At 40.5% G+C, this 20,951-nt stretch overlaps 1 protein-coding gene across 3 annotated transcripts in view; it reads left to right on the forward strand.

The window, feature by feature from the left end:
- Positions 1–20,951, forward strand: part of CREBBP (CREB binding lysine acetyltransferase) — a 96,377-nt gene that overhangs the window by 34,845 nt on the left and 40,581 nt on the right. For 2 of the 3 annotated variants that reach the window (XM_074919812.1, XM_074919813.1), the window contains exons 3-6: positions 624–800; positions 10,773–11,022; positions 11,555–11,668; positions 20,257–20,499. In XM_074919812.1, coding sequence (XP_074775913.1) covers positions 624–800; positions 10,773–11,022; positions 11,555–11,668; positions 20,257–20,499 — 784 coding nt within the window. The remainder of the gene's footprint in view (positions 1–623; positions 801–10,772; positions 11,023–11,554; positions 11,669–20,256; positions 20,500–20,951) is intronic. The other variant, XM_074919814.1, reaches the window with a different exon arrangement.

Here is a 20,951-nt window from a genome sequence, read left to right on the forward strand (position 1 = left end):
TCTCATGGGAGAGTGTTCTTCAGGCGAAATGGCTCTTTGGATGGGCAGTGTTCTCTTCACTTATTCAGGGGGAGTCATATTTCTGCTTGCTATTCTTAAGGAGTTTTGGGGGTGTAATTTGTCAAAGATGTCAGCCTTAGATAGATGTGCTTTTGTTCTGACATTTTTTCCTCAAGTACCAAAACCTAAGTAGATTTGCAAGATGCCTGTGTATATTCCCCTCCCTCCCCATCCAGTCTATGCACAAAGTCATGCTTTATACACAGAATGCACAGACTATTACAGGATTTGAGGTTGGTTTGGTTTTCAAAAGTTTTTGCAGTGCTGGAAAAAGTAATTTCTATCAATGCAGATTGGGAAGGATATTGTTTTCTCCTTTGCATTTGTACAGTGATCTTGCAAACTGAATTGCAAGACTTCAGACACACAGCTGTGTACATTTGTAAAATATTCTTTAAAAATTTAATTTAAATTTGATTAAAGTTGAGAATTTAATATTGAGCAACTTAAACTGGAATTTGGTCTCTGTGAATGCAAAGATGGATATTTGACATATGTTTTCTTTTTTTTAATATCCCCTCGGAATCAAGGAAATTATAATAATTTCATTCATTCTTTTCCAGATGGGAATGACAGGTAACACTAGTCCCTTTGGGCAGCCTTTCAGTCAAACTGGAGGGCAGCAGATGGGAGCTACAGGAGTGAATCCTCAGTTACCAAACAAGCCAGGCATGGCGAATAGTTTGTCTCCCTTTCCTGCCGACATCAAGAGTACTCCTGTCACCAGTGTGCCAAATATGGTGAGTTGTACCTGCCTGTTTCCCTTACTCATTATGTCTTGCTAGTGCATGCTCAATTTTTGGGTGATAGGGCTTTTGCAGCATTACTGGACGACTACTCCGTGGTCATTTAAACATCAGAGTTGCCCCATGGTTGCTCACCACCGCTGCAGTGCATGCAGAAAGTTTGTGTACGTTTTTATGCAGTAACTTTCTAAGCAATCAGTGTTTTGTTGTAAGAATTGTGTTACATCCTTTCATTTTGTCTGGTACACTTAGCTCCAAACCAGATGAAAATGTCTTCTCTATAAGTGCTGTTTTTAGGAATAAGTTCATAAATCAATTAAAATGTATTGGATACATCATCAACTTCCTGAAATTAAATAGTACCTTTCATATCCTTTGAATCTAATACAGTAAACACCCCACATGCTTCTCAGTTTATATTGTTCATGACTTGCAGCTCACAAGTCTATGAAGAGAATTCTTATTAGGATACCTTGCCCAAGTTTGTAGCATTCTGTTTACTAGAGTTTTCTTAATAAAGTGAAATTAAATATTCCCATTTGTCTCAGTATGTCTGCGTATTAATCAAACTGCTTGTGTTGTTTCTATGGAAACTCCAGCTTGTTGCATTTTATATTCTTAGACATGATAGCAGTTACTATAGAAACTTGTAAAACCTTCCGTAAGATGCAAATTGCTTATTTTTTAATTTAACTAGAAAATCAGCTATTTTTTTGGCACAAGCAATGCTTGTCCTTCCATCAGAGTTTGCTACCTGCCTATCACTAATAAGGCTATATATGAGAGGGAGCAGGATGTAATAAGCTTCCTTTTTTCTGCTGGTTTTAGAGGACCACTTCCTAATTTTCCCTTAGTTACACTGTGGAATCTTTGTTTAATATCATCTGTCATTTACTGCTTATGATTATGGAAAGGAGCTGGTGACTAGGAGTAAGACCATGTTTAGAATGCGACTTACACTCATGAAGAAAATTTGTAAAAGACTAATTTTGTTTTTAAAATACTTTTAAGTTTGGATCAGGTATAAAGCAAATGAATTATTGCCCTCGTTCTGCAGAGAACCTACAAATCTGCCCAAAGTGCTGTATCCATCCTAGGGACTGGATGATTCTGAAAGCCTAATTTTGTGCTCATTTAAATGTCAGGTTTTGGGAAGCCTAAATTTTAATGTACTTGCTCACTAGTGTAGGATGTAATGGCAGATACTTAGCTGGAATAAAGGCATTTGCTATCAAGGCTTGTCCAGTGATGGGGAAGAAGTAAAAGAAAAAACTTTGTTTCCTTTTTCCTATCTTGTTCAAGAGATACTATCAATTGCCATTTCTTTAAAATGTCAAAAATACCAGTTTTCTGAGAGAAAAATCAAAACCATCTTTCTTTGTTTCTCAGGTGTCAAAATCTTTGTTATCTCCAATATATCTTTTTCTCTCTCAAGCCAATACAGAGAGTAATGGTCACTTCAGCCAATAGACATCTGTACTGTTGAGCCAAAAGGTCTCAGCCCTGCCTATGGATCATGTGGTTAGACTCTGATTGTGGTCCTTATGGGGGTGGAACTTTCATCTTTAAAAACTGAAGTTTTCATCTAAACATTTTTATTGCAAAGCCCAGAATTTAAAAGGAAATGTCAAACTTGTTAAATTTTAACCTTTACTTGGCAGCGGTGGGTAAGGCAGTGTAATTATTTGGTAATAGTACATACATGGCCATATGCTATTCCTTCCACAGGGACTATGCTTGATTCAGCATACAATATGAAAAGTGCCCCCTGAAAGAGCATATAGTCAACATTTTGTTCTATTTTTGCTGCTCACTGTGTAGCTGTGGGCCTTGTTGACTGTATGTAGTAATATATTTCACTCAGCCAGTCTTTCCAAATGGTCCTTTCTGTGGCAGTCATCACTGGAGCAGGCATATACTTTGGATTAGTGCATTTTCACAGCACCTTTCTGACATAAAGGTGTGTTGCCCCAGTTCCAAACATGAGGTTGAGAGGCACAAAGAGAGTTAAGACTGGAAGAATGCTGACTCTGAGCTTGAGGTTTGTAGGCTCTGGCTTGCTAAAGCCTTCCTTATTTTATATGTTAAGACATTATCTAAGGACAAAATAACATTCACATTAATTAGATGTGTGGTCCCATAACTCATGGAAGTGATGTCTGTCTCACATTGGGCAACTGAAATATGACCCAAATGGCACTTGTGAAAAGTTGCTTCTGACAAAGGCAGCTCCCCAGAGCAGAGTTGCAGTGTCAGAACTATTACACCATGCTTTCTTGCTGCAATCCCTTTGCCATTTGCTATGTCCCATGATGCTTTAGGACCCTAGAGATGGCGGTTTGGTTTAATGTATTTGGCCTTGTGCATGGTCTGCTGGAGACATGGTCTATCCTGTTTCCTGAAAGGGACAGGAGTGAAGTGGAAAAGGGTACAGCGTTATGTTACCATTATCAGAAATGAACCTGTGGAGGATCAGCTCAGACTCCGTCTACTACAGCAAGGAAAAGGCCAGCTACATCTTTTTAAAAGACCTCCAGGGTTTTTTGTGAGATGAATGGAACCACACATCTTGCTAAACCAGCCCTCTATACTATCCTTATCTTAAAGGGCCCTGAAAGTACTATTCCCTGTGAATGAAAACATTGATTATATGTGGCATGTCTGAAGCAAGAAACCAGGTTCCAGCAAGACATTAAACACCTTGGTTACCACTATCTAAATAAGAGAAGAGAAAATAGAAAGGTTTGGCCTTTGTCTTAAGACCCCTTAGTCCTGAAAAGCAAGACATTTTGTAAATGCTACTTTTAATCTTTTGCCTTTCTCTATAACCTTACATGTACACTGCAAAAGTAAAGCAAAAGATGAGTATGTTTCTTAACCCACGTTATTCTGAGCATCATGTGTGGCACCCTCTCCCAAACACTGACTAGGAATTTTCCCATTGCCAGGAATAACCCTGACACTGGCAGCCAGCAGAAACCTCTGCTGCAGCAGTGAATTTTCTTAAATCTAAATTCAGGCTACCACCCTCCTAAGAACAACACTTTTGTCTTCCCTCCCTGCCTCCCAAATGAAGTGGTTCTCAGAAGTGTCAGTGCATTACATCTTCCAGCTCTTGTTCCAAGCATGACCTTACACTAGACCCTGAGAAGCATGTTTGGTTTAGTCTCTTTCAACTTAGAAAGAAGTAACAAACCTTGTGGAATTAAAATTATTAAAAGGTCAGCATTGAGGTGTTAATTTTCCCTGCCAGCTGGATGGATGGATGGTTTGGTTTGTTTTCCTAACTACAGATCCAAACAACGTATTAAGTTTTGCTTTGTCTGACTGTTAGAGAATACAATCAGTTTTCTGTACAGAATGGGCGGCTTGAAATCTTGAGTGAATGACTTGTTTCCAAAAGAAAGATGTTGCTTCTGACACTGTTGGAAGTTTTGGTGACACACTGTTGAGATTCAGTGTCACATAAATTGTTCGATGCAGGATTGGCAGTGCTCTGCTGCAGTGAGATCATGCAAAATCTCTGGACTGTGGAAACGAGCCACGTGCTGCACTTTGGCACTCAGTGCAGCGTGCAGCCTGTATGGAAGCCAGGAACCTCTTGGTTTTGGAGTACACAGACTCTGGGATGTGCTGTCAGTGGGGAGAACCCTGTTAGACTTTTCCATCAGACTTGCTAAAGCTTTGCAGTGTCTGCAGTGCTACATATTCCAACAGTGCTGATGGATGGTTTCTTCATGGACGTACCAGTAAATCCAGTATTTCTACATGGGATAGGAGTTCAATATATGAAGTTTGGTTTCCAAACACCAGCTTGGTTTCACAGTTATCCTTATGACCAGCAGATGGAGTTGAGAGAATATTACTTTTTGGAAACGAAGAAAATTGTTTCTCCTCAGTTCTTTTGACTTCGAATTGGAGCGGCACATATTCTCTTGCATTTTTTTTCTAATCTCTTAGTAAACTACATCTCAAGTTTTCTGTTGCATTCTTCCTTGTTTCCCTGTTTCTTTTTATGTCCTTTGGGTTTCTTTATTAACAGATTTTTATCTGAAGAGAGGAAAACAATGTCTGGGGGGTGAGGATGTCTTAGGTGCGCCTTGCTGCAGACCTCCTGAAGAGAGGAAGAAAGCTGTTTAACTGGGAGACCAGTTTTAATTAGAACAAGTAGAACTGTAGCTACTTAAAATAGACAACTCATATTTTCTTCTAGAGACCAGAAATAAAGGGCTTTATAAAAAAATCTCTATTGTGTCCTTACAGTGAGGAAGGCTTGCTTTCTTAACCTTTCAGTGATTTCCCCCCCCCCCCCCCCCTCTCGTAGCAGACTCAGTCTTCTCTTTCACTGCGGGAAAGGGTGTGACACTTGTCCCAGAGGCATGCTGAGTGCCTGCTTGCTGCTCTCAGCAGCAGTCTCCCAGTCTCTGGTGGGCTTGCTGTTTGCTATGCTCACCTTTCCTGTGCCTGCCCTGACCTGCATTCTGAAAGTCTCACTTTCCCAGGCACGCTCACTCCTCTTCCTCAAGAAAATCCCACCTTATTTGAAGTGGAGCAGCAGCCTAGCACACATCTGGGAAAAGCTCTTGTCCATGTTGCTTAGCTGTGGTCTTCTAAAGGAAAAGGTCTTAATAACTTGGAAACAAATCTAACAGATAATGTCCAGTGCCAGAGAAACTGTGTTATGTTGGGAGCAAAATAGGCTTCCTTAATCTGTCTTTGTGCCAGAAGGTTCGTCCTGGGAATGTGTATTGCTTTGAACGGTGGAACATTTTAATTTTTGCACCATCCATAAATAATGGTGCAGGCTGGAAAAAGCAAGCTGAAAAAGAGGATCTACTCTTTCCCCAGCACTCTGACTCATGTTCTACTCTCTCATCCTCCATATATGAATATGTGGTGGAGAATATTTTACTCACTTCCAGCAGTTGAGGTGAAGTACTCCATAGCCAGCACTCTGACAGCATGGCTTTCTTTCACTTAAAACTTCTCATTTGTCTCTTATCCACTGATTGGGATTTTTAATGTTGATCGTTCCGCAGTCTGTTTTATCACCCTGTAAAGTCTATATAAAGCTTTCTTAAAATTTTGTTCACTTAATTTCCTGTATGTGAGAGCTGGACTGTCTGCAGATTTCTATATCAAGCTTTGTTCCTTTTTGTTGCTTTGAAACACATTTTCATTATGTGTTTCTTGTCATTTGCTGGTCCTTCAAATCAGAAGGCTTATAAAGACAAGGAGATAAAACTCCAAAAGTGTATCCAGCCTTGATTCCCAGTATTATACAGAGTCAGCTGTATAATACTGGGGCATTTGCTGATCTTCAAAGAACACTCTTGGCAATTAAAAGCCAAGTGCGTTGAGGGCACTCCCTAGTACCCACTGTCCAAGTTCCCCCTAGTGAATGACCATAGGAGCCTTCTCGCCTTCTGTGGTCGCCATGGGCTTGCGAGGCTCAGTCTCCAGGACCAGCTTCAGAGGTGGAAGTTACGCTCCACAGTGGTAAGTGGAAGTTGGAAGATGAAAATACTCCTCTTCGCTATTGACAGGAAAACTTTGCCTGTAGCCATGTCAGTGCCAGAGCTTTGAAATAAATGTTAGGCTCTGAACGTATTCTTCGTGTTAAGACTGTTCATCATGTCGACTTTGTATACGGGAGCTGACAGCATCACCTTTCCTTTCTTCTCATTTGTAGCTGCATTTCAAGCTCTCGGATTGGTGCTATTAACAGGCTGATGTAATTACTTGCCTCTCAAGTCATTCTCTCTTCTGAGAATATGCCCGCCCTTTGAGGCTGTGTCCGGTTCAGGAAGCCATTTCCCCCCCCCCTCTAAAGTCTCCTGTCTACCATACAGACTCAGATTCTGATTCTTTCTGCTAGTTGAATGAGGAAATGCAGCACTGCAGGGTTATTGAGCACAAATGCAAGTGCTTGTGCTTGTAGTACTTCCACTTGTGTCAGACTGTTCTGTGTGTGCATGGACTTCTTGAACCAAAGCTGGCCTTCAGATTCCTGGTGTCAGAAGGATCCTTCCTGTAGGGATAGGACCAGGCTGTTCAGACCACACCTGTTCACAGTACCTGTGGAACCAGCGAAACCACCATCCACATAGAGAATATCAGAGAGAATTGCAAGAAGTATAAACTGGTTCTGTGTTGTTTTCACAGTGAAGCTCTGGTAGTCACTGGAGAAAGCCTGGCTTCATTAAGTGGCTGCACTGAGAAACGTGCCTCCTTCCTTCATGTCATCAGATAGCTGCTGCCTGAGCTCTTGTTGCAGTTGGTGACAGAACAGTGCATCCTGGGTTGTTCAGAGCTGGTTCAATGCTTCTTAGAACATTTCTGCAATTCCTGTTTGCAGGAAGGACTTCTTTCAATCTTAATGTAAATGTGCAGGGTACATGATTGGAGTCAATCGCACTGTGAATACTTAATTCAGATAGAGGTGTTGCTAATCGAAAGCATTCGTCAAGATTTACAGTTCATGCATATATCCACTCTATGCCCACTATTCCTTCTCTGAAAGGGACCCTCAAGATCACACTTTAAGCTTGTGATTGAGGGGGGACTGATGAGGTTTGCGTGCGTTTCATCTTTTGTACTTGGGCATGCGTAAAGATGGGATGCAACCTTGCTCTCTGCAGATACAGTATAGGTTGTTTTTTTAAAATGTTGATAGACTGGATGTGCCCTTAATATAAATGCACATGTGGATGACATGTTGAAAATTTCTTGTCACTAGTAAACAACATCCCTTGTCTAGTCCAAGTTGTTGACAGACTGAGAAACCCCAAGTGACACCTGTCTTCTGGTTATGGTGAGGGAAAGTCCATAAAACAAACAACTGTATCAAAATAGTAATCCTTTGTGGCAGTGGATTCTTAATTATCTTAGTAAGGCCCACTGTTGATTACAAACCTGTCCTAAGGAACTAAAAGGCATTGTTTAAATGCAGGATTTGTCCCGGTTCAGTGATTCTAGCAAGTGGCATTCTGTTATGAGGGAGAAGGGAAGAACATGGAAACAAAAAGAAATTATAGAAGAGGAAATGTACTTTTAAAACATAATGCTATATGGAAGCTAGACTCACATTTGAGTTCTGAATCAGGTTGTTTATGTGTTGAAAGGTTACCAGTGCTACTGAAATTGGTGCCTACTTTTATAAGAAAGGGTACATAGTGTTTGCTCTTGACAATCATGAGTGCCTTTGAATATAAACATGTCAAAACATAGAGGATCACTGGTCATCTCAGTAAAGTAAAACCACCAGGGAACTTTGTGTCCATCCAAGTCCATGAAGATGAGATACTTGTGTATCTCTGCTGCCCAGAAGCATGGGAAGTTTTTGCTCTTCAGAGTGGGGACAGGGTAGAACTATCTTCCTTTATGAATGTATAGTTTCCATAATTTTAAATTATACTAATAGCTGCTTTTTAAGTGTTGTATTAATCTTCCTAGAAAATGGGTTAACTAAGATGCCATCTCTGCCAGAGCTTGTAGCAGACTTTCAACCCCTGATCTGTTTGTTCTGTTTATGGTGGGGCTCAGCAAGAAAGAAAGAGAAGCGAAACTATCTTTTTTTTTTTTTCTCTCCTGTATCCGACCATTGAAGCATTTATTTTAATAGTGGGAGCAGAAGTGTCTGAATTTCCTACCTCATCAAGAAAATTGTTAGTCATTCAGGTGAAGCAGCGTGAAGCCTCCCTCTCATTCTGGAGTGGAATACGTTCTGTGGTTGATGGAGGATTTTTGTACACCTTTAGTTTGACTGCAGTGCACTAACATATCTCCAGTTTTGAACTGGTTCTGCAGACCACTGTTCTTTAAAGTGAAACTAACAGGGAAGAGATCAATTTTCTCAGTCAACAGTCTTGAAAGTGAGGGTAGGTGGTGGAAAGAGCATTCATTGTATTTGCAGATTTAGGACTTCACAATGTTGAAATAGTGACCAACATAGGCAATATTTGGAGTTCTTTTTTCATGCCTACCTGCGGACACTGTCGTCTGGACTGAGACTGCTTAACTACTAATAGTCTGCTATTCTGCTTTTTTGTTACTTGATCTCCAAGAAATCCTTTTGGGTCAGGACATCTGTGCTAATACAGCTGTAGTCATGTCTGTTAACTGGTGGGGTAGTAACAAAAGGAGAACTTTGGCTTGGGAAACAGTTCTTTGACTGGGATGAAAACATTGCTTCCAACAAAATTTTCTTTGGCATGGTCTCTGTATTTTTCAGCAGATTGTCTGAACTAATTGTTTCCTATTTGTGACCCAAGAATTCTTTCAGCAAAACCTGTCTGCTCTTGTGGGTTTCTTCACAGAAGAAATGGAAGACTTAATTTCAGCAGCATGTACTGGGAGCATAAGTGGAGGGGTTTCCTTCACCCTCTTTACTCTTACTGCTCTTCTTACAAGCTCAAGACAAACAGATGCAGAAGTTCTTTTTTGTTTAAGACTTAGTATAAACAGTACGAGAGGCAGAGTGCCCACCTCCTCCATCAAATATCAGTCATTGTGTTTTCTATTTGATCTTGTGTGCTTCATTCCCCAGAAGAAAGCTAGCTCTTTAAAACCTGACCTGCAGGTGGCAAAGCTGAGGACAAGGCTTGCTGCTGGACTAGTGAGAATGTGGGACAGGGAACTTTTTGTTAACAGCAAAAAACCTCATTTTCGTCGGTTATGTGCTCTGTTTTGTAGACTGCGGAACTTTCTGGGGAGTCCTTCTCGAAGGTCAAAAGTAGAGCAGGCTACAAATGGTGTATTCTGTCACTTAAGTGTGATTTTTTCCATAAATGTAATAAGCAGGCTTTGGCCAGTAGTTCTGTAGACAACACTGAACTATTTCCTCTATTACCTCCCCAGTATAATCCCGTTCTTCCTATATTCTATTTATAAGTGGGTTTAGTGGCTGATTTTCCTTAGGTAGCTTGGAAGTTGGTGAGCTCTTCTGTGATAACCTATTTTTATAGTGCATAGTGAAAGTGATTCTTGGGACAGTTTCGTGTTTGTCCATGAGATTAATTCAGGCTACAAATCACAGGGATTTAAGCATTTTTGCAGTCCCATTTCTGCTTCTGCTAGTGGAATCATTGCAGGCTGTAGATGTGTTTAATTCTGAAAATTGGGTTTCTCTGTATGTTGTCCTTCAGAGGTCCAAGAAGGTAGTAGAAAAGCTTCTCCATCTGTGCTGAAGAAATGACATGTTAAGGAAACTATTTGTCTTCTGCACTGCTATCAGTTATGTCTTAAACTGAAGATCTCTGGGCATGCAGGCTCTGTCAGGCAGGGCTCAAGCATTGGTACGGAGTGTGTTGGTGAAGAACAGATGCTGGAAATAAAACAGCAGATTTTATAAGCTGATACAACCTAGTGTCGTGCTGTAGTTAACTCAGTTCACTTGAGTAGACGTAGTGCAATCCAGATTTAGATGGACCTTTCTGGGAGAAAACTGTATACATTTTACCTTGGAAATTTTCTCTGTGAAAGGAGTATCAACACTCACTTGTGAAAAGAAAGGCTAATTCAGGCTTGGAAAACAAGTTCTACATATTACTGTAATATATAGAGACAGTCATATAATTTTGATCTACCATTGGTGTTGAGGACAAGAAACTAGGATTGAAGTGTATAAAACCTATAATGTAAAAATACAATACTAAACAGACTTGAATTCCACTTCCAAGTGTGGTAAGAGCTCATTCCTATTGGAATTATGATCTAATAAACAGAAGATTTTTGGATGGCTTGTTACTGTAAATGTCTCAACAGAGGAACCTCTCAATACATTTTTGCTGTTCCATGGTTAGAAGAGAAATGTTTGAGAATGCTGCAGAGGCTGGCAATAATAATTCTTGTAGTCAGTCATAGCAGAATGCTTGGCAAATACTCTTGTGACACTCAAATTACTATACAAGATTAAGATCAGAATTGAGACTTGCAAACATGATGCTAATCTACCTATTCTCTCAGTCCCAGATGCAAACCCAAGTACAACAAGTGGGGATTGTACCAACGCAGGCAATGGCAACTGGACCAACAGCAGACCCAGAGAAGCGCAAACTGATCCAGCAGCAGTTGGTTTTGCTGCTTCATGCTCACAAATGTCAGAGGCGTGAGCAAGCAAATGGAGAGGTGCGGGCCTGTGCTCTCCCACACTGTCGAACCATGAAAAACGTCCTCAACCACATGACACACTGTCAAGCTGGGAAGGCCTGTCAAGGTGAGAGCAGGTTGCTGAAGCTACTCTTGCAAATGAGCTGTGTAAGGTTTCTTGCATATTTGTCAGCAGTGTTTCTCTTCTTGTCAAGAAGATCCCTATACCTGGCACAAATGAGTGCCAAAACTGGTTCTTTAATTAAACAGCTGCTCCCTTTTTCATGATCTTTGCTCGGTTTCCATTTCTGATCTCTTAGCAGTTGTCAGTTTAGAAAACAGAGAGCAATATTTGCCCTTTAGAAGTAGGATGATACTACTGTAGCCTTGCAAGCGTCTTTTTCATCTCCTCAGTTGTATAAAGAGTATGATATATCTACCATATCTTTGTCTTAGATTTTATTTCTAGTTTCCTGCATTTGTTATGGCATTATTGGTGGGTCCCAAAAAATGTTAGTTGCACTTAGCTGTGTTTAGTTATATGTACAGTATGGCTTATAAAGGAGAAAGAATAGAGTTGCTCTAAAAAATAAGATGAGTTAATTCAAAACCTGTTAATCAGGGACTGACCTTAATTCTGTTGCTTTTCCATGTTACAGTTGCTCATTGTGCATCTTCAAGACAAATCATCTCCCACTGGAAGAATTGTACTCGGCACGACTGTCCTGTGTGCCTTCCTCTGAAAAATGCCAGTGACAAAAGAAACCAACAACGTAAGTAGTCGTTCTGCTGCTATCACAATGGAATGATACTGTTAACAAAGTTATCAAATGTGCAGTGTAGGAATAAACTCTGACAGTGTCCCAGCAAACTTAACTGTTTAATCTGGTATAAGGATTAATATATTAGTGAATTCTCCTTTTCATTAAATGCAATTTATTACTTCAATACACAATAAGGGAAGGTCTCAGATCAAGCACGTAACTGTTTTTAAAGGATGTGACAACTTCTAATTGGTGTTTTATTGTGAGGCAGGTCAGTAGATTGGAGTTATTATGAAGTTTTGGATGGAGGTAGGGTTTTGGAGAAGATATTAGCTACTTCATTATTTTTCTTGCTTCTAGAAACAACTTAACATGCTAGTGATTAAGAATAATCAAACGTTTTTGTTAAAAAAAACCCTGAATTATTGTATACAAAAGGATCTAGTCTGGGTGTCTTAATCATTAAGTGTAATTAATGCTGGTGTAGACTAGCTGAAGTTCTGCAAATCATAATGATGTTGCCCATGCCTGGCTCTTGTAATAGTGTAGCTGTTACTGATGCTTGGGGGCAGTCAGTTTCTAGTGCATTGCTTCCCTCTTGCTCAGAAACAGAAAATAATGAACTTATGTTAGTGGGTTGCTTCTCATCAAATCCTTTTAAAAGATGCCAAGGTAGAACATTTTACAGCATAGATGCAGCAGTTCAGGAAGTCTTAAGAAATGTTATGCCTACCTGTATTTAAATAAGGGTTAAGAAGTGGAAAATAGCTGGAGGACTTGTGAAACCTGAACATTTGAATTGTTTTGGAAGCATTCTATTAATTTCCATTTAGCTGAGACTGCAGTGAGGAACACTAATAAACCTTGAAGGATAGAGAAGAGCTCCTAGGTTGTGTGAGATTAAGGCAGATGAGAGAGTAGCTGGTAAAACTGTACAAATTATCCATTGAGCATGTCCTCATGGTTTCAGGGGAGGGGTTTATTTTCCCCTCAAAAACGGAAAAAAATTATAGGCCTACTTAGAGGTAAGGATTTTGTTTACCGAGGAGAAGTTTGTTAAAATGAGATACATCTTGTGTGTTGAAAATAGTAATTTGTTGCAAGTGATTAGTTATGTCTGGCCTTTGAAAAAGGTGTTGAAAGCTTTGCTTTTTAATATGACATGGTCCATTTGTGCGTAACATCCTTATTGCACAGTTGTTATCAAAGTGTTAACAACATCTAACACAACAGAATTGTTTTTTTCAATACAAGTGGCTGTAGAAAAGTAGTTTATGCAGTATTTTCTTTTATGTCATTCATACAACTTATCAAAAGAGAAGGCACTTGAACGAAAACAGCCCTTAAAAATAATTTTATGGGATCAAATTAGGGTGTTGTTTGAATGTTAACAATTGTAATGGTAAGTGTAGACTTTTGTCTCTCTTGTTGCATGCAGGGGAGATAAATATGAAATCCCCTTCTTCAATTAATCAATAATCCAGTGGTAATAACCATGAAAATTTGTAATTTAGTATGCTGAGGTGCAAGGTTCTTTTGTTCTGGATTATGTCTGAGTCATACATGTAACACCTTGTGGTTTGTTTGAAGGTAGAAGATGAACACTAGATGTGTTATAAAGGATATCCATTTTTAGGCATTTAAAAACATATGTGAAAATATTTACATTAATATGTGCATTTAAAAACACTGTGTCTGATCAGATGAAAACTAAGCTATGTTAGTTTGAGAGTTGAAGAAAATGTTGATAGTCTTAGGAATAAATAACCATAGCATCTACTAAACTGGGGTGGGGGGGTGGGACGGAATCTGCATATGGCAGGATATGCTGAGGACATTTAGAAAGGGATAAAGAAATGAGAAGTAGTGACCCTCATTACTTTTGACAGTCTGCTGGCCTTACAGAATGAATGACCATGTGATGGTCATTAAAGACTTTGTGTCCTAGAATCTTCCTGTGCTCGTTTTACCATTGTTACTTCACATCCTGTTGTATCTGTGCTGGACTTTGAAACAGCTCCTTCAGAGTGTGCTGATCTTCTAGAAAGTTCTGCAGTTCAGCACTTCTGAAACATTGCAGTATAGTGGCTTGCATCCACCCTTCCCGTGCACAGTGGTTCATGTGCTTTTTGTGGTGATCTGTTCCTGCTTCTTGAGGGATTTGTATGCTACAAAAAGTCCTGGGGTTGAGGTTATTACCATGAAGCTGTTTCTTTACAGGTATCTGTCCCGATTTTGGCTGGAAAAGAGCTAATTGTTTTTTCTTTGTAGTGGCTAGAATAGTGTTATGTTTTGGATTCAGTATGGAATTTGGTATGAGAAGAATGTTGATAATGCACTGATGTTTTTACTTGGTGCTAAAAAAATCAAGGACTTTTCAACTTCCCATGGCCTGCTAGTGCGCAGGTGCACAGGAAGCTGGGAGGGAGCAGAGCTAGAGCACCAGACCCAAACTGGCCAGTGGAAAATTCCACATCATGTAACGTCATGCCTAGTATATAAATGAGGGTTGGCTGGAAAGCTCAGTCTCTTTTCCGGGGTTGTGATTTCGGGATCTTCTCTTCTCTGGGATCGCTAGCCAGGAACAGGCTGGGCATCGATCAGCAGGGGGTGAGCAATCACATTGTGTGTTACTTGTTTGTTTTTTCTATTACTGTTATCTTTTTAAAAAAAAAAAAAATCAATTATTTAATTGTTTTTAATCTCAACCTGCAAGTCTCCGTACCTTTAACCCCTCCAGTTCTCATTCCTGAGGTTGAGGAGTGTGGGTGAGTGGCTGCGTAGTGTTTGTCTGCCGTCTGGGTTTAAACCAGGACAGTATCTTACTCCATGTTTTAGTGTTCAAATTCTTTGCAAGGAACCGCTATCTGTGCCAGGTTTCATTTGTACAGCTTTTTTCTTTTTTCTTTTTTTTTTTTTAAGTACTCTTGAACTGTCTTTTATTGTAATTGTTGATAGTAACATGACTTGTTAATAGGACATACTGGGACAAGTTGGAAATTTCTGTTCCACAGGGCTTTTAGTGTATATATCATGTATATCTCTGTGAGGGTAGGGGGAAACTGCAAAACAAATATTATTTTGCACATTAAGCTTTTTTTTTTAATAGGCCAGTGACTCCTGTGTTTTGAAGTAATGACTTGAAATTTGGTGGAAATGTTTCGGGGTTGGAGGGTTGTTTTTGTTAGGAAGTACTTTCTTGCTCCCTGCTGAGCTCACCAGAATTTCAGTTGAGTGAGCGGGTTTGGTTTGCTTGGCAAGGGGGGGGGGCAGGGGGGGCGCTACAGAGGGCTTCTGCAAGAAGCTGCTAGAAGCTTCCCCTGGGTCCGACAGAGCCAATGCCAGCCGGCGCCAAGACAGACCCACCATTGGCCAAGGCCAAGGCCGTCAGCAATAGTGATAAGGTCTCTGTGATAACATATTTAAGAAGGGGGAAAAAAACCTGGGGGACAGTAATTGCAGCAGGAGAGAGGAGTGAGAATATGTGAGAGAAACAACTGCGCAGACACCAAGGTCAGTGAAGAAGGAGGGGGAGGAGGTGCTCCAGGCGCCGGAGCAGATTGCCCTGGCAGCCCGTGGCGAGAGGGCAGGCTGTGCTGCAGCAGCCCACGGAGGTCATCGGTGGAGCAAATGCCCACCTGCAGCCTGAGGAGGACCCCACGGCGGAGCAGGGGGATGCCTGAAGGAGGCTCTGACCCCGCGGGAAGCCCACACCAGAGCAGGTTTGCTGGCAGCACTTGTGACCCCTGGGGGACCCACACGGGAGCAGTCTGTTCGTGAATAGCTGCAGCCCATGGGAGGAATCATGTGGGAGAAGTTTGTGGAGGACTCTCCCGTGGGAGGGAGCCCATGCTGGAGCAGGAGAAGGGTGTGAGGAGTCCTCCCCCTGAGGAGGAAGGAGCAAGGAGCATCAGTAACAGCGGGTGATGAACTGACTGCAACCCCCAACCCTGCCCCCCTGCACTGCTGGGGGGGGGGAATGAGAGAAACTGGGAGCAAAGCTGAGCCTGGGAGGAAGGAGGGGGGGAGATTTCTCATTGCAAATCAGAGCAGGGTAATAAGTTACTTTTCCCAAGGTGGGTCTGTTTTGCCTGTGACAGTAATTGCTGAGTGATGTCCCTGTCCTTATCTCCACCCACGAGCCTTCTGTTATATTCTCTCTCCCCTGTCCAGCTGAGGAGGGCAGTGATAGAGCAGCTTGGTGGGCACCTGGTGTCCAGCTGGGGTCAGCCCACCACAGTCAGACTGGAAGGTGGAGTTGCGAACATGAAGTTAGTCTCTCCTGTGTTTTTCCTTGTAGGAAAATTTTAAATGTAGTGAGGAACAAGCTGGATTGAGAGAGAGTAAATTTTAGACAACTAATCTTCCTTTAGAAATGTGGTGTTAAAGAAGACTGGGCTAGAAATTCTGACAGATGTGGACTTGGGGATGAAGGGTGGGAATCTGATGAGGGAAATGGAAATAAAGACAAGGAGCTAGCTGGCTGAGGGAGTAGGTTATTGAGTATGGGCAGAAAATGAAAGAAAACCTGGATGTAGAGAGTTTGGGACCTGACCCTTTGTAGAGAAGGAGGAGCACATTGATGTGCAAGAAACGTGTTCAGAAAGAGTAGGCAGCAAGTTCTTCACTAGAGCCCATTTCTTGTGAAAACTGGAAAAATGAAATCCAGTGTGCTCAAGTCCTGCTGTCAGTAACTGTAAAATCTGCAGACAAAGTGTCTCTTGTGTTTTGAAGTGCTGGAAATCATACATGATGGTGACCTACAGTCAGGTATCAGTTATTCCACTGAACAGCATCATAGATTGTTAGCCCATGGATTGGGAAGTTCCATTTATTGACTAACATGATGCTATACTATGAATGCTTTTAGTTTAATGCTTAACAAATAAAAAATAAGATGGCATTGGTGGTGAAGTTTAATACTGACACATCCTACCTTTAAGTTGCTCATAAAATCTTTACTTACCCCAAGATTTGATTAATGATACAGCCTTTAATTAAACAATTGTGTACTCTTAGCTTTTGTTCAGCTGCTTAGTTCGGGGTGCAGGACAGGCTTGTGCTGAGGTGAGTCAAGTTCACCAGCATAATTTTTTGCTCCAGCCACTTTGAGCTAGAATGGATGTAATGAGCAGAGTGAGGAGCTGCAGGACAGAGCATTTGAACACTCCTGAACAAATATCAGTCACAGAATTCGGAAGCAAAACGAAAAATTTAGATGACTTCTCAGAAATGGATTACCATGTCGCTTTCACTGGGCTGGTCAGGTTAGAGAAGTGCTGTGCCTTCGTACTTAAAGTAGCATTAGGAGTCCGAGTTTAAAATAAATTCTAATCAGCTGGTTCCCCTCTAGAAGATGTGAATGAAGTTTCATTAAGGCAGCATTACCTACTTTGCACACTGGAACAGAAGTCCTGTAGATGATGTAGTGTTTGATCATTTAGGTTACATCCTAATGCCCAAGAGGGCCTAATCAGGACTGTTCAGGAAATTCTGGGGCTGCTTCATTTCTGCTTGTTTGAACTTTCATTCTTAAGATACATAAACACATGTGACTTTAACAGTGGGACATATGGAGATCAGTTGTCTTTAAAGCATTTAGAATGTGAGCAGTTCTGTACAGAGTTGTCTTCACACTGGTAGCTTCTGTCATGAGCTCATCAATGTCTGAAGCATCAGTTCATTAAAAAAAAAAATCACAGTAGACATTGCTTCATGTAGCAGTGGCCTAATGTGATAATTCCTCTTTGTTTTAGTGCTGTATTTATTTTAATTCATTTCCTATGGTATCTGCCACAGAAAGGACTGCATCTGCACTTGATCTGTCCAATATGGAAATTGAATACTCTCCTTCCATCTTGTTCAACAGATTGAGATAATGTCATGCATTTGTATAAAACCAGTGAACAGACACAAAAAAAGAAAACCCTTCAAAACCAGATTCCTGATGTTGTGAAAATACTTATTACAGTATGCTAGTAATTGAGTTATAAAATATAGAAAAACTGAGACCAAGTAGTTTGAGCCACTCATTGTACCACTGGCTATACAAACGTAGTCTGTCCCCTAATAATAATACTTCAGTTTGAAGAGCTGAAGCAGCATTTGGCTGTTTCCCAGCTTCAGTGAGTTTTGCCTGCTTGAATAGGTACATGCACATGTGGAACTTTTTGGAGATCATTAGTCTTTTCAAACTACAAACTAAAATAGTGGTCTTCATACATTGTCCCTTTGCAATAATGGTAGTGCTTTTACGAAGAAACAGTGGGACTTTTTCTGTTTAGAATAGACTCACTCTCCATGTTATCACTTTTAAAATTACGTTCAGACTGTCAACTTTGACAAATGTCCAAACTGACGTTTTATAAGTAGTCTTTGGTCTGGGGCAGAAATAGACATCTGGAAATCTGATCTTGCTTAAGTAGACTTCTCTAGAATTGGCTGGATTGTGGTTCCTAAAGCTGCTGTAGCACAAGGGCTGAACGTGTGCTTCATAGTAACTCATACCACTGCCAAGGCTCAGCCCAGAGCTGTGGGCGAGAGGTAGTTGACTTCTCCAAGCTCTGCCCGAGCTTCATTGTGAGCTTCAAGCCAAGCTTGCAGTCCTCAGAAGATCAGTGCCAGCTTTCTTCCCCAGATTGTGAGGGGGGACAGAGAGATTGTGAGGAACGTTGAAACGCTTGGCTATCCTTGGTGGGATGTCTGGAAACCTTTTTCATGTTCCCAGCCTTCAGCGTTACCTGTGGTCATTCTACCATCTCCAGAGATGTGCCCCTGATTTACAACCACTGAAAGCGTATGGGGATTTTTTGTTGTAACTTTTCCAGAGAAATATAATCCTCTTTCTCTAACAAGCTGGATTTTTTATTGGCTCCTGAACTGATCCTCTGCTGTCACAACAGCCTCTGAAGCCTTTTGAGTTCCAGGGTACCACAACTTTTGTGCTATTTAACCTTTCTAGAGACTTGCTGTTTCTTGGCTTGCACGAGTTTAAAGGCATCTTTCTCTTAGATTGTGTGATTTCAGAGTGCTATGTGCAAGTCCAACAAGAAATTAATACAATTGCTTTTTATTATGTCTTTTTTAAATGAAAGTGATAGAATCTTAGTCAGCTTCTGTCTTTGTTTTTAACTTGCTTGGAGATGATCAGTAAGTTCAAAAGTTGTTATGAATGTATCCACAGAGTGTGAGTCTATGTAAGCCCAATTTCCATGGTAAAGCCAGTGTTGAAAATACTGTGGATTGTCCTTGGGGGAAAAAAGGATGTTTTCTGTGCGGCTGCTTATTCTGGAGAGGGGGATCTCTGAATATGTTTATTTGTGGTTCTTTGGCAAATGAGATCAAATTGAATTCTCATCTGGAGAATGAAATCCTGGACTTTGTAATGTGTGTGTGTTCTCTTGGATGGCAGTTGAAAGCATGTGTACCTTTTTCAGTGATTCTCTGTTTCCATAGTGGGTAAGGATTTAAGAAAACCTGGATAATGCTGTTAATGTCTCAGGAGGCTTGTTTTCCTGATTTTATTTTTTTAACCATGTTTGTCTCCCTAATATTTCAATAAAACAGCTATTGTTGCCTATATTAAAAGCTATTATTGTGCTATGTTTAGCTCACAGATTTGTGATGTACATTATATATTTAATTACTTGAGGAGGATAGTGTGAAGTATGCATTACTTCTACCAGAGTCTCAGTTATCAAAATACAGTGTCTCTGTAGTGAAGGATATACTCAGTGCATCACTCACAATGGAATGTGTTATTACTTAGAACAGCAGTTAAAATGAGACCAGAAAGCAGATTTTATTCACTTCTGGGTTTAGCAAAAATTACTTTTCCCTATTGTTTCCATTTCTTGACTATGATGGAAATGACTCTTCCATATATCTGTGCAGTGAGACAGGTTGTGGTGGTCATATAGGTTAATGAATACCTAAATATTATTATCTAGATTGTTTACCAAAACCTGTGGCAGGCTCATCCCCTTTCTGATACCTCAAATTATTTTAGATTTTGTCAGTAAAATCTGAAACCCATCCGGGCTTTTCATATCTCTGAATAACTTGGGTTTTAGGGTAATTTGGCCTTCAGAGGATTCATCTAGTGACTGCTCGGAATGAAAATTTCTACCAACAGATCTTCAGTATTACCTTTGTGTCCAAGGACACAGTATTTCTGCTGAACTCAGGATCTCTGTTCTGGAGCCAAATATTTTGACCTAAAATGGGATTGATGGGAAAGAGGGAAGTAGAGGAATTAATTTCTTTTTTTCCCCTTTAGTCTACTGTCCCAAGCATGAAAATCCTATTTAGCCTTATATTGGAGCCTATACTTCGTGTATTACAGTAATTATGGGCTTGTCTGCCTGAAATTTACAGTACTTCTCTCTAGACTGCATGTATTAATTGCTAGGGTGGTTTCTGTCCTGTAGAATCAAAGGCTGAGTTTCCCCACTTGGCATCTTGGGTGTCGTTCTGTCCTTTGGCAGAAGAATATATACCATATAACTATATGCATGTTCTGTTGATTTTTGGCATGATTTCTTTTATCATTTGTCCACACTGATTTTCAGTTTTCTCTTATCCTTTCTTTTTTATAGCCCTTTTAGGGTCTCCAGCTGGTGGAATCCAAAATTCCATCGGTTCTGTTGGCACAGGCCAGCAGAATACTCCATCGCTAAGTAACCCTAATCCGATTGACCCCAGCTCCATGCAGCGAGCCTACGCAGCTCTTGGACTGCCGTATGGCAACCAGCCTCAAACGCAGTTGCAGCCCCAGGTACAAGGCCAGCAGCCGGCACAGCCTCAGGCTCACCAGCAAATGAGGACCATTAATGCATTGGGTAGGTGGAAAAATTACCGAGAAACAAAGGTGTTAAAAGAAACTGAACTGTTGAATTTTTAGAATAGTCTAGTATTTCACTTGTTCAGAGTAATGGCTTTCTGTTCGTGTTGATTAATAACTTAAAATTACACTACAAACACTACCATTCATTTACATTTGAATATTAGAAAGCTTTCAATATATTGCCTCTACCAGATAGCAGCAGTTGGTTTCTCTTAAGATATAGTCCGTAAGTTATTGTTGTCTGAGGTGATTAGACAGAGTTGCTGAAGGATTTTGGTTTAACAAGTATTTCACCTGTTCTAGCAGACAGTTCTGTCTCAAATGCTAATTCCTTTCTGGAACTTAATTGTTAGCATTATATTTTTTGAACTCATTTTAAGAATTTATGTATCTTAATTTTTAGCACACTCGTTTTTGTAGAAAAAATTGCTCAGATAAAGTAACTTG

This window comes from Athene noctua, chromosome 15 (assembly GCF_965140245.1).
Source record: "Athene noctua chromosome 15, bAthNoc1.hap1.1, whole genome shotgun sequence".
Classification (NCBI taxonomy): domain Eukaryota; kingdom Metazoa; phylum Chordata; class Aves; order Strigiformes; family Strigidae; genus Athene; species Athene noctua.